Source organism: Macaca fascicularis, chromosome 6 (genome assembly GCF_037993035.2).
Source record: "Macaca fascicularis isolate 582-1 chromosome 6, T2T-MFA8v1.1".
NCBI classification, from domain to species: Eukaryota; Metazoa; Chordata; class Mammalia; order Primates; family Cercopithecidae; genus Macaca; species Macaca fascicularis.
In genome coordinates this window covers 115,432,952-115,446,610 of record NC_088380.1, presented here as the reverse complement: position 1 = coordinate 115,446,610, position 13,659 = coordinate 115,432,952, and the positions used below count along the sequence as shown (strand labels likewise).

Below are 13,659 nucleotides of genomic sequence, written 5' to 3'. Positions count from 1 at the left end.
GGCTAATTCTCAAGTATGTAATGAAGATTTGTATACCTTCACTCAAGCATTTGAGTATCAAGATGAGCTTCTTTTTGGGAGGCAAAAACAAAAGTGTTTTTTGAAAATAGTGTGGTCTAGATTCTATTAAAATTAATTACCCAATAAACCATTTTGAAAAAAGCAACACAAGAATAAAACAGCATCAAAAATATGCAAGCAAAACCCTTACTGAGCTTGAACAATCTAAATAAAACTTCAACACAAACTTTTTTAAATTCTGAATTTTTAACATAAAAATGACATTTAATTATCTTTTCTATTCTCATGTAAATTTAGTTATTAACATTAATTTAATAGTCTAATTAATAAGTTATTCCAAATCCAGTTTAGTAATATACTGGGGTGACTATGAGTAATTTACAAGATTTTAAATATTTCTCAAAAATTCTGTAAGACTCAGCCGGTAGCACGGCCAAATGATCTAAGGCACTAGATTAAGATTTGGCCAGGCACAGTGGCTCAAGCCTGTAATAGCACTTTGGGAGACCAAGGTGGGAGGACTGCTTAAGTCAGGATTTCAAGACCAGCCGGGACAACATAGTGAGACCCTATCTCTATAAATTTTATTTATTTATTTATTTATTTATTTATTTATTTATTTATTTATTTGAGATGGAGTCTTGCTCTGTCACCCAGGCGGGAGTTCAATGGCCTGATCTCCGCTCACTGCAACCTCTGCCTCCTGGGTTCAAGTGATTCTCCTGCCTCAGCCTCCCGAGTAGCTGGGATTACAGGTGTGCATCACCCCACCTGGTTAATTTTTTGTACTTTTAGTGGAGACGGGGTTTTACCATGTCGGCCAGGCTGGTTTCAAACTCCTGACCTCATGATCCACCCACCTCGGCCTCCCAAAGTGCTGGGATTACAGGTGTGAGCCACCACGCCTGGCCCTATAAATTTATTTTTTTTTTAATTTCATAGGACCCCTTTTCTTTTAAAGCTATATATTACTTAGGAATTTTAGGAGGGGATGAGAAATCAACTGTTTACAAAAGATGGGAAACACTAGTCTACTGAATGAGCCTGGTGGTAGTAAAAATTATCTTCAGTGAAAGGGAAATGTAATCATAGGTGGGAAAGTGTATTTTATGTCATTTCTAGTTGGATAGTTGGATATAATTTTTTATTTGTACAGATATACTAAATGTTTAATATAAAATGAAAACAAAAAACAATGTTCTCCCTTCCAGTTTTTAAAAAATTTCTAAATAGTTACATTTGAATCTATTGAATTAATTTTTAAATAATGAAAAATAAGATATTCTGAATATTTGTACCTCAGGATCATTTGTGTTCAGGCTAGACAAACAGGATGTAAATTAGTTAAAATAGTGGTTCTATCTTTGGCACTAAATGACTATCTTTAATTCTACAAATTCTAATTGTTTAGCAGTAAAGCTGAATTGGCAGTTTTTTCATGGATATTATCAACCAAAAAAAGATACTTCAGCTAATATTTACATTCTATAATGAAACTAGCTGTAAAATTTTTATTCACAAATTTCTTAACAATTTTTTGTACTACAGTATTTGAGAATTTGAATTTGTTTGGTTCAATAAATAAATTTGTTTGGTTCAAACAATAAAACTGTTCTCTAGCATAGTAACTATACAGAATTACACGCTAATCAGAGATGAGCATTAGTACAGAATTCTTTCTAAAACTTGTATTAAACAAAAATAGACAACTAAGCCAAACTCAAGTATCAGGTTACTTCCACAGCTTCCCATTTCCTGGCCTGTCTTTTTGTACCTCTTCTTGGTTCTCTGATAAGGGACACTATGTTTAGCAAAATATAAATTTTATTTTACCTTCCTTTCTTTCTAACAGTTCTGCTTGTTTCAGTACCTTTGGGTTTCCTCCAACTTCTTTTTTGCTGGCTTCTTCTGTTCCCTTACTCATTGTTTATTGGTAATAACATGCTTTTCTCTCTTTATTATTTTTACGCAGTTACTTTTACGATTGTGCCAGTGACTCTCACTCATCCTCTCTCATCATTTTACCACATTTTTGCTATAGTTTCATTTATTCAGTATCAAATATTCTTTCCTTAAACCCATATATTTTACATATAAAATGTGCCACAATATCAATAAGAATACATTTTCATCAATTAACTATATTCAATGCTAATATCTTATCACACATTGCAACAAAAACTACTACCAGATCATTGCAATATGTCAATAGGCAACCATATTTCAGTAAATGTAAACATTTACCATCAAGTTGGGATTGCCTGTGTAAACTTAGTATCAATCTGACATGATCTCTGTTACCTGTTTTAAGCATCTGAGTGAACATATAAACAATAGATTTGCTCCATTACAGTACAAATTACAGAATATCAATCTCAATAAGTCCTTTTAGAAAAATTACATGTAATACTTGTAATTCAAGTAATTCAAAACTTGAAATTAATAGAATATTTAATTTTCCTAAACATGACAGAATTCACTGTATGAGAGTGATATAATGCAAAAAATCTTTATTTTCCCTTGTTAATGACTCTTTTACATAATAATAAATGGGGGGAAAAGCAACTTAAGACTTTAAGAATAATCGAAGACAACTGATATTTAAAATGTACACTATTTAACCTGAACTTAACAACATGTCTTGATTAAAGAAAATATAAGGCCGATTTTCTAGACTGAAAGGAAAACACCGAAAAATAGAAGCAGTTGATGTCACGCATGAAAAGAGCTAAATTCCCCTGTGCCACTGGCGGAAGCCAAGCACTGTGACCCTGTATTACAACTGATGTACAACTTAACATAACTGAATGATGTTTCTAAAAAGCAAGCAAGCAAGCAAATCTTACTTACAATATTACTCTATACAAAGGAAGCACATTTCTACTTTCCAATATTTTGATTTTCTAAATTCTAGTACAAAGTAATTCTAAAATTAAAATAGCATCTATGTCAACAGAGTGTAGAAAATATGAATTTTAAAGAGACTGCTGTTGAATAATTTAATAATTCTTCTGATATCTATATAAAGAACAAATCATTTTGACCAAAATGTGCTTTATTTTTGTTTCAAAGAATATTTTTCAAAGAGTGCTACCATCACAGGGGCATTATTCACTCCATATATCAGTGATACAACTAGTATTCATGAGTGTCTGTAAGATGGAACAAGCGATTTGCTCGGCCACTCATTATAGAAATTCTGCAGTAGATGGATGGCCCTAGAGAAAGGGCAATATTCTTGACATGACTGGAACAGATCTCATTAAATATAATATGGTTTGAAAGACTTTCAATTGGAATGGACCCTCATGATTGCCAGTAGGCTTTTAAAATATGTAATTAGTACTGTCTAACATCTCTGGCCTTGGCTTCAGAGGCTTCAGAACTGAAAAATAGTTCTCAATGCAAAATTACAACCTCCTTAAGATGGGTAGATGCTAGATGTGACTGTAGCCTCAGTAATCTGAGATACTAATAAAAGGGCTTTTAACACCTTCAGTACACTGGAAAGGAAACACATGCTTGTAGCTGATATAACATATTAAAGTATTATTCTGATATTATATAAAATATATATTATATATTCTATTATATATTATATATAATAAGTATATATTCTGATATATATTATATATTATGTTACAATATTCTATTATTATAACAATATTAAACATCTGATGACATCAAATACAATATTCAGATGAAAAAAATTCTGCTATCAGCTAAAGTCTTAAGTTCTTTCTTCTCTTAAGACTGTTGATCTAAGCATTATATTAGACTGTCTTTAAAGGGAGCTCTACATTTTAATACTGTTAAAAACAGAAAAATCGTTATGTCAAGTCCATTGTGATTAATTCTAATTTCATTTTCCTATATATAATGCATTTGCTTTATTTTATCTAAAATTATGCTTTAACATTCTAATTTTTGTATGTTTACTTGCATAAACAGTGATTCATAGTTGTTGCATTTTAATGATTTTAAGTTAAATATGCTTCCATATGCAAAAGACTGAATTTGAACTCTTAGGGAGGCCGAGGAGGGAGGATCACTTGAGCTCAGGAATTCAACATCAGCCTGGGTAATACAGTGAAACCTCATCTCAAAAATAAATTAATTAAAATAAATAAATAAAATTTTGATCCTGTATCTCACTCCATATACAAAAATTAACTAATAATAATCAAAGATGTAAGTGGTAGGACTAAAACTATAAAACTCTAAGAAGAAAACAAGGTTGAATTATCAGCATAATCTTGGATTAGACAATGTTTTTTTTGACATCAAAAGCACACAGAGTCAAGGAAAAAATAAATTGCTCTTCAGCAAAATCAAAAACTTAAGTGTGTTAAACGACATCATCAAGAAAGTGAAAAAAAAAAATCCAAACGGTAAGAAAAAAATATTTGTAGATTATATGTATAAGGAGCTTATTTTCAGAATATAAACTCTTAGAATTCAACAATAAATAAGCAATTTTTAAATGTGCAAAGAATATTACTAAACACATGTCCAAAGAACACATATAAGCTGCCAATAAGAACATGAAAAAATGCTCCACATCATTAGTCATTAGGTAAATGGAAATTAAAACTACAGTAAGATACTACTTCATGCCCACTAGAATGCCTATAATATGAAAACATTAAAAATAACAAGTGTTGGCAATAATGTGGAGAAATAAAAATATTCATATATTGCTGATGGGAATGTAAAATGGTACAATTACTATGAAAAACAGTGTGGCAATTCCTCAAAAGCTTAAATAGAGAATTATTACCATATAACCCAGAAATTCTACTCCTGGGTACACACCCAAGAGAAGTGAAAACATACAAAAATAAAAACACTTGACAATGAATGTTCATGCAGCATTATTTATAATAGCCAACAAGCTGAAACAACCAAATGTCCATCAGCTGATGGATAGACAATATGTGGTAAATATATACAATGGAGTATTATTCAGTCATAAAAAGGAATGAAGTACTGTCACATTGTATAACATGGATGAACCGTAGAAGAATTATAAATGAAAGAAACTACATGCAAAAGGCCACATATTGTATGATTTTATTCATGTATGTGAAATATCCAGTGTAGGTAAATCCATCAGGACCAGAATTAGACTAGTACTTGTTAGGGGTGTATACACTGGAGTGCCTGTGTATTTGAGGGGGAAAAAAACCTCCTTCTCCAAATAAATAGAAGACCTAATGCTTTAGAGAAATGCTTCTGTGTGTTTATTCATGTGTATGAGATGGCCAAACCGCTGTTACTAAAGATAACTAATACTCAAGCACTACTGTGATATGTCAAACCCACATTTCAATGATTATCAAACAGACTTCAATTTTATAATCAAAATGCTCTTTAAAATATAAATATACATATACACTAATACATTTTTAAAATATATATAGCAATCCCTACTGTAAAAGGGTTATGTTTCACTAGGAAAGAATTGTTTATACTATTCCTCCAGTAAGACCTCAAAGTACATAAAATGTTCCTCATAATTATTTGTATATTGTAAAGGAAGCCTATAATTCAAGTTTATTTCTGTATTCCCTATGTCAGTGTTACATGGGATTTTACTATACACATATATAGACATTCATATGCACACAAAAAGTTAAATTACGCACTTATCTTTCCATTTGTAAGTGCAAATTTATACACACACACACACACACACACACACACACATTCATTAATGCATCAGAAAGAAGTTAGACAATGACCATTTTCAGTAGCACAGAGAGTTAATCCTACTTACTGCTGAAGAGCTCAGTGCGGATTTTGGAGACCTAATTATTCCAGCAATTGAATGACGAATAGATTCAAATTTGGATAGCCTCTCCTTTCTTTCCTGGAGGGATTAAGAAACAAGCCTTCAGCAACAGTAAACTATCCAATATGTTTACACATTTATGTATTTAGGTACTTATCCACAGCTTATCCATCATGTCTTCCAACTAAATAAAATACAAACTTCCTCACATTAAAGATAACAAATAACCAAATACACACAAACTCTATAGCATTTTACTTTACTGACCCCTCAACAAATGTCTTGATTTTGGGGAAAGAAATAGAAATGCATATAGCAATTCATATAGAATTCATATAGATGAAAACAAGAAATGCAAAGGAAATTCACAGAAAACCAAGTATTAATTAACACATGCAAAAAAGAACACAAGCTATAAGGAACCTATTTAACACAGACTATTTCAGATAGGACTATAGTTGTGAGGCAATTTCAAATAAGAAAAAATAATCACACACACACAAAAAAGGAAGAAAAGTATACGGAACACATTTTTTAAAGGTGAATTTCACTTCAGTACCTAAGAAGTTTCCCAAAGATTCACATGATGATAATGACCATCATGATGATCATAATGACCATCATGATGATCCTGAAGATAAGGAGAAAGGCGGGTGGGAGGAGAATGAAGTAAAACAAGAAGGTAATGGCAGACCTACCTACCACCAATCCTACCAAATCCAGATTGCTATTTGCCATACAATGCATATTTCTGAATATCGTATACCATAATGATGAAAACTTTTCCTAAAATTTCAAATCTTTAGGACCATTTTACAAACATAAGTGAATGAGGTAGGTAAGAGGGCAGAAAAAAAGAGGGGAAAAAGAAAAAAAAAAGAGGGAAAAAAGAAAAAAAAAAGAGGGAAAAAAGAAAAAAAAACAAAACAAAACCAAAACTAGGACGTAAGAAGGGCACCAAGAGCAAAGGATGTGTGGTTCTGTAATGGCAGCACTGGTCAATTTTCCAACGATGACTGTATTTCAACTGCTAATCAGCAGCAGACAAAAGAACAAGAGATCCTTTTGTCAAGCACACTATTTCTGTAGGTCTTCCAGCATTAGTGATGCCCAATTTTACTTATGGAAAATAAGTAAGCAAGTCACAAATAACATCTTTTGTTTCTGTAATAGTAAATGTAGACATTCTTGGCCACATGCTTTCTCCCAAAACCCTTTGGTAATATCAAAACAAAACATTTTCTAAGTGAGTAATGCTAAAATTACCCAATGGATTAGAATTTTCTAATAGAGAGGTCCAGTTAGGGCATAAAGAAAACTTTAAAAATTGTTCCCTTATATTAAGTTACAAAACATAACATATTGTGTGTTAGATGGATACAATTAGTGAAAACACCTTTTCATATGAAGGTTCTTTTTAGATAGGTTGGCCTAAAAATATATTATCAGAAATAATAATGAGACCTTAAGTTTCATATAGCAGCAATCAAAATGCAAATAGGGTTAATAAAACATTCCAACCAGTGTTGGATCATTTGGTGCCCAGATTTCTACAAATAAAATGAAACTCATTTACCATGTAGTTCCTGTCTGTGTAACATCTAGTAACAGCTTTAAATTACAGTCTACCTAATAACACATCGGACTGTGCTGAATTCATTGACAGGTTGATTTTCACATCAAAGAATCAAATGGCTACTTTTAAAAATTAAAATAAAAAAACTTCCCTTCAACTGCCATGAATACAATACCTAAGTTTGCTTTTAGGCCTGCCAGGGCAGGTGATGATACACTCATTTTACTCACCTCAAGTAATGGCAAGATACATTTTCCAGATAAAGGAGTTGTAGGAATTAGTTCTGGCTAAAGGATGGCCCCTCACAATGGAGGTAGCAGGGGACTAATGAAGGGGTGAAGGGAGAAGCAATGTTATTAAATAATACCTGATATTGTAAAATAATATTCTGATGAGATGCTCAGAAAAAGTGCTGTTAAGTTCAGCTATTACCTTGGCTTGAAAAAAAAAGTTCTAGGTACAGTATCAGTTTCACATCTCATTTAAGAATAGTTTTTCATTATGTTAAAATTAAATGAGACAGTGTATGTGTTTGTGTGTGTGTGTGTGTATATACACATACACATAAAACTAAGAGACTGGTTCATAATAATTACAAGTGTATCTATTATCAATTAAAAATAACGCTATGCCAGGCTTGGTGGTTCATGCCTGTAATCCCAGCACTCTGGATGGCCAGGTAGGGAGTATTGCTCGAACCCAGGAGTTTGAGACCAGACTCGGCAACACAGTGAGACCCCATCTCTACAAATAGTTTTTAAAAATTAGCCAGATATGGTAACGTGTACCTCTAGCCCCAGGTGCTCAGGAGGCTGAGGTGAGAGGATGGCTTGAGCCCAAGAGGTTGCAGTGAAGCCAGACTGTACCACTGCACTCCAGTCTGGCCAACAGATCAAGACCTGTCTCAAAACAAACAAAAAATAAAAACAAACAGATAAACTCTATTTAAAAAATACCTAAATTACTTAAAGTAAAATCCTACCTATCAAGTTTTGAAATTATCCTTCATTAGAAAACTGCAGTGAAACAGGCTCTTGCACTGCAATGTTCCATTTAGTGCCCCCATCCCCTGAGCACTAAAGCACAAAGATACAAAGGCAAGAATTAAGGTTCTGCTGATTGGAGTCGCTCTGACAAAGAAACTAAGCTCTAACCAATGACTGCCTATCTGGCTGCTGTAGAAAGTGACAACTTCAACCAAAAAGCATGTAACAGTTCTGAAAGTGAGGTTCTAAAAGGAGGCACTAAGATAAAGGAATAACGTTCTTGAAGTCAGAAGCGATGAAGAGTATGAATCTGAGCAAATTACTCAACTACCCTTGCTCTCAGTTTCCACATCAGAAAAAAGAAAGGCACTAGGCTAGATAAAATCTTCATCTCAAAAATTCTGTGACTTTTATCCAACTCCCCATCATTTGTGTTGCATTGTTCATTAACAAAAACCCAGAGAAGAGTTTCATGGTACCAGGCTGGCAATCAGTACTTTCCTTAGAGCATTTAGTCACAGTTAGCCTGAGGTACCCTTAGAATATGAACCAATGAGATGGCTGAACTATCATGAAAGGAAGACTTTTATTGTTGTTGTTTATAACAGGTCTTTAAAACAAAAACTGAATATTATTTCTCACAGACTTATGTAAATACACCCAATCTAGTAACATTCTTGGACAGAACAATGCAAGTGATTATTTGGCCCTGTAGGAACAGCCAGCGACTTATTAAAATCAAGAGGCAATAAGAATCAAGAAAAAGATAATATTCATGCTCAAACTCCAGGCTGAGTGCCAAATATCTTAGGGACTTCTTATGCAAAACAGCCATAAAATTCAGAGGGATTTTGTGAGAAATAACTGCAGGAAAATTATAACCCCAGAGAAGACTACCTTCTGAAAAAATTCTACATTATAGATCACTCATAATATAAATGAAATACTGTAAATATCAGTACGTCCTTCATTTAAAAAAAATGCATTTAGAAGTAACCTAAGGTTTTGAAAATGCTGATTTGCTGGGCACAATGCAAGATACATAGTTTCTATTTCCATCAGGATACAGAATTGAAGTATTAAAACAGTTTCTAAATGATTTATTTTAGCAATAGTGTTTCCGACTAAAGGCAAATCATTTTAGAAGTATTCACTCCTTAGTAACTTAGTTTGTCATGTTGTCTTTTCTCTTTGATGCTTGCATATTAAGATTATTTATAAAAAGAAAGAAAACCCCCTTGCTAAATCAGGCATATTCATTTTCTGAAATAATGAAATTAGAAACCAAATACACAAAAGAAACATCTGAATGATTATTAAGATCTTGTTTTAAAACAACAATGCTAAGGAAATCTACAGTAAAACAGAATAGAGTTCAGTGAGATCTAGGTTGTAAAATGTCATAAATCATTCCTTTTGCTTTCTTTATTCTGTATCTCTTAAATAAGATGTCTGTAGGGAAATAAGACCCAAGAAGAAGGCTATAATTAGCTTCCATCCTATTCAATAGCCAGTTCACATTCCATGGTGCTTTTCCCAAATGTGTGACCAAAATGGCTAAATAAATATTTTTTTAAAGACTACTTTTTAGAACAGTCTTAAGTTCATAGCATAAGCAGGAGGAAGGAAAAGATTTTCTCATATGTCCTCTGCCCCCACACATGCACAGCCTCCACCATTATCAGTATCCCCCTCCAGCGTGGTGCCTGTGCTACAGTTGAGAACTTTCACTGACAAATCATGATCACTCAAGAGTCCATAGTTTTCATTAGGGTTTGCTCTTTTCGTTGTACATTCTATGGGTTTGGACAAATGTTTAACAACATGTAGCCCACACTGTCCTAAAAATCCTCTGTGCTCTGCCTATTCATCCATCCCTTCACCAAAATACAATTTTTATAAATTATCCAGTACTACAAGATGCACACCAACAAGTTTCCTGATGAGCATCTCATTGATACAACAACTTAAGAGCTGATAAGACTTTGCTCAGTAAACAACTGTGTAATTTGTTTGTATGAAAAATTGTAACTATTATAAATTGAATTATCAAGGTATCTTAACTAAGATTCTGCTTTTGGTACAATTTAGGGACATAACGATACAGCAGTAAATTTTTCTACTTGACTTAAAACTAATAAATTGTGAGACAAGGAATACCTTATAATGAAAGTATTATTTAATTAAAGACCAATGTTTAGCAATCAAGGCATTTTACCAGCTTCAGTTACACCTTCACAAAGTCCCCAGCTCATTCCTCCATTTAACAAATTATTTTGATAAAGTCAAAATAACCTCTTTACCATTCCCTGCATACACTACATACGCCTCCTCACTGCAAGTTCCCTATCTCTTGTCTCCACCTCTCATTGTCCCTTCTTTTCCCTTTCTACCTTACCATAATAAATGCTCATAAATATTAGCTATATTTATTTTTATTTTACTAGCAACGACAAGGACATTGGGCTGTTTTCACCTTCTGGCTACTGTGAATAGTGCTGCTATGGACATGTGTATACATGTACTTGTTTGAATATCTGTTTTATAGGAGTGAAATTGTAATTTCATGCTTAACTTTGAAGAACAGCCAAACTGTTTTCCTGGTGGCTGAACCAGTGAGGGTTCCAGTTTCTCCACATCCTCACCAACACTTACTTTCCATTTTTCTGATGGACAGTGTCTGAAAAGATGAGAAATTTCAGTAGAGATGCTAGCAAATAAATATAAATTCTGGAATTGAAAAATATAGTATCAGAGTTGAAAAACGCATTTGATGGACTTGTTAGTAGATAGACTGGACACAGAAAAGAGATTGGTGAGTGTGACAAGCTGCTTGTCTTCATTTTTGAAGGGCATTTTTACTGGATATTGAATTCAAGGTTGATGTAGCTTTTCTTCTTTTAGTACTTTGTCTTCTGACCACCACTGTTTCTGTAGAGACATTATCTACAATTCATATCATTATTCCCCTATCCATAATGTATCTTTTTCCCCCTGGCCATTTTCATAATTGACTATGATATCAGTAAATGTGATTTTTAAAATATTTCATCCTGCTTACGGTTTGTTAAAATTTCATGGACCGTTGGGCTGAAAGTGTTGGAAAGAATTTGATCATTAAAACCTGGAATTTTTACCCCCATATCTCTCTCCCCTACATTTGATATTATTCCATGACCTCAAACACTCCGTTATGTTTTTTCACTTTTTTCTTTTTGTTTCAATTTGGATACTTTCTACCAACCTGTCTTTACCTCTCACTGATCTTTCTAGTCTATCTAACAAGTCCATTGAATGAAGCTCTCAGTTCTGATACTGTATTTTTCAATTCCAGAATTTCCATTTATTTTACAGTATCCACATCTCTACTGCAATTTCCCAGCTTTTCAGACACATTTTCCATCTTCTCCACTACATCCCTAAGCATTTTTGTAACAGCTATATTAACAAATGTCTCATAATTCCAAGATCTGGGCCATCTCTGAGTCCGTCTATTTTCTTGCCTATGGGTCACATTTCTCACTTTTTGGTGTGTTATATAATCTTTGATTGTAGGCCAGACAGTTTGTATAAAACAACAGTAGAGTCTGAATTCAAGAATATTATCCTCAAGAAAGGGGCATACCCACTCCTTTTTTTGTCAGGCTGTTGGAGAGTTGGAGCTGTAGTTAATAAGTTGGGTCTAGCCTTTGTCACAGTTCTAGTTTAAATCAATTGCCACAGCCTTCAAATACTTTGAGAGAGATCAGTTTTCCTTCATCTAAAAATAAAGCTGAGCCATGATGAGATTCTAGCATCCTCCCTCGGCTTCAAAGCTGATCCATCAGCTTTAGGAAATACAGGAGATCTCTCCCAGCTTTACAGTCTTTTGGGTGGGGGAGGGAAGTCTCTTTGCCCTCACTCACTACTTTATGTACCTAAGAAGACAACTTTCAGCTCTAATACACATTCCTCAGCCTAGTCTTTGGAGGGCCATTGCCCTAGACTGTGAAGACCCAGCATTCCCTACAAAGAATCAGTTTGGGAAAGGGCTCTTACATTCTTCTGTAAGTGAAACCCTAGAGTGCTCAGTTCTTCTGCCTGAACTCCTCCCCACTCCCGCACCCCCCACCAGACACACACCCCACACACCACCTTTCTGATGTGTTGAGGATTTCATTTGAAGTATCTCTCTCAAGTCTCCTTCTCTGATGGCCTCCTTCACTCAGTGAAAACACTTGCGTAAGAGCTGGTGGACAGATAATGCTTTGCTCTGTGGGTCAGGCTCCTCTAGATTCTAATCTTTCACATCAGCCTACACCTGACGCTACAAATATCTCAAAAACTTTTAAGGATTCATCTGCTCATACAGTTCCACCAAGGATGAAAGTAATCATGGGTCTGTTTTTTCCTACAAAAGGCCTGTCACTTTCTGCATGTAGGTTCATTTAGGTTTACTTCTGTCCTTAGCTCTCTGATGAGGTTTCCAAAAACTATTATTTTGTAGCTTATTTTGGTTGTTAGGCAGAAATGATGGTCTCTTGTGACTTTCCATATTCAACCTGGATATAAATTTCATATGCTTTTCATTAAGGCCAGTAATTTATTTAATACTCGTGATCATTTTACTTTCCTTTATTTATAAACCAGGAAAACGTAAAACACCTTTTATGGTTATTCACTAAAAAGTCCATCAAAAAGACCACTAATTTGCCAAAAGCTACAGGTTTGATTTTGACTACCATTTTCTATGACAATTACTACACAGTTCAAGGCTACATTCCTCAGAAAATAATTTAACAGGTTAAAGACCACTGTTTCAAAAGTTTGATATGTTATTTTGTGGGGTTTTGTTTTGTTTTGTTTTCCTTTATTGATGGGTTTCAGGGGATAGGGAGGATGAGTTTTATGGGTTTTGTATTTGCTGCAGAGGACCTCACAAGGACACGATAAAGACTACTAAGTACATATTTCATTTTTGTAAATGTTTTAAGTTTCCAACTTTATCTAAAAAGTTCCTGAATGGTTTTAATGTTTAGTATTCTTGTACTGCACATGCATCAATAATCCTCTTATCAGAGCTCCTTTTGTTACTGGAACTAGTAACTGGGAACATTTGGAGTTTCAAGTCCTCAGTCAAGATTTTATTTATTAGAATGGAATCAGAAACTTAAGGACCTAAACGAAAATCCTAAGATTTAATAAAAATACAGAAAAATTAAAATTTTTAAATAAAAAAATGGTAGTTATAATATTGTACTTCTTTTATCAGCTAATAAAATCCAACCAGGAGATACATTTTA

The 13,659-nt window shown here is 33.7% G+C and overlaps 1 protein-coding gene across 15 annotated transcripts in view; it reads right to left on the bottom strand.

The window, feature by feature from the left end:
- The window catches only part of FER (FER tyrosine kinase), a 439,449-nt gene that overhangs the window by 237,178 nt on the left and 188,612 nt on the right, over nt 1-13,659 (bottom strand). For all 15 annotated transcript variants that reach the window (XR_012413997.1, XM_015451752.3, XM_073994008.1 and 12 more), the window contains one exon: nt 5,801-5,893. Coding sequence is in view for 14 of the 15 variants with exons in the window: in XM_015451752.3 (XP_015307238.1) it covers nt 5,801-5,893 (93 nt within the window). In the remaining variant the exon portion in view is untranslated. The remainder of the gene's footprint in view (nt 1-5,800; nt 5,894-13,659) is intronic.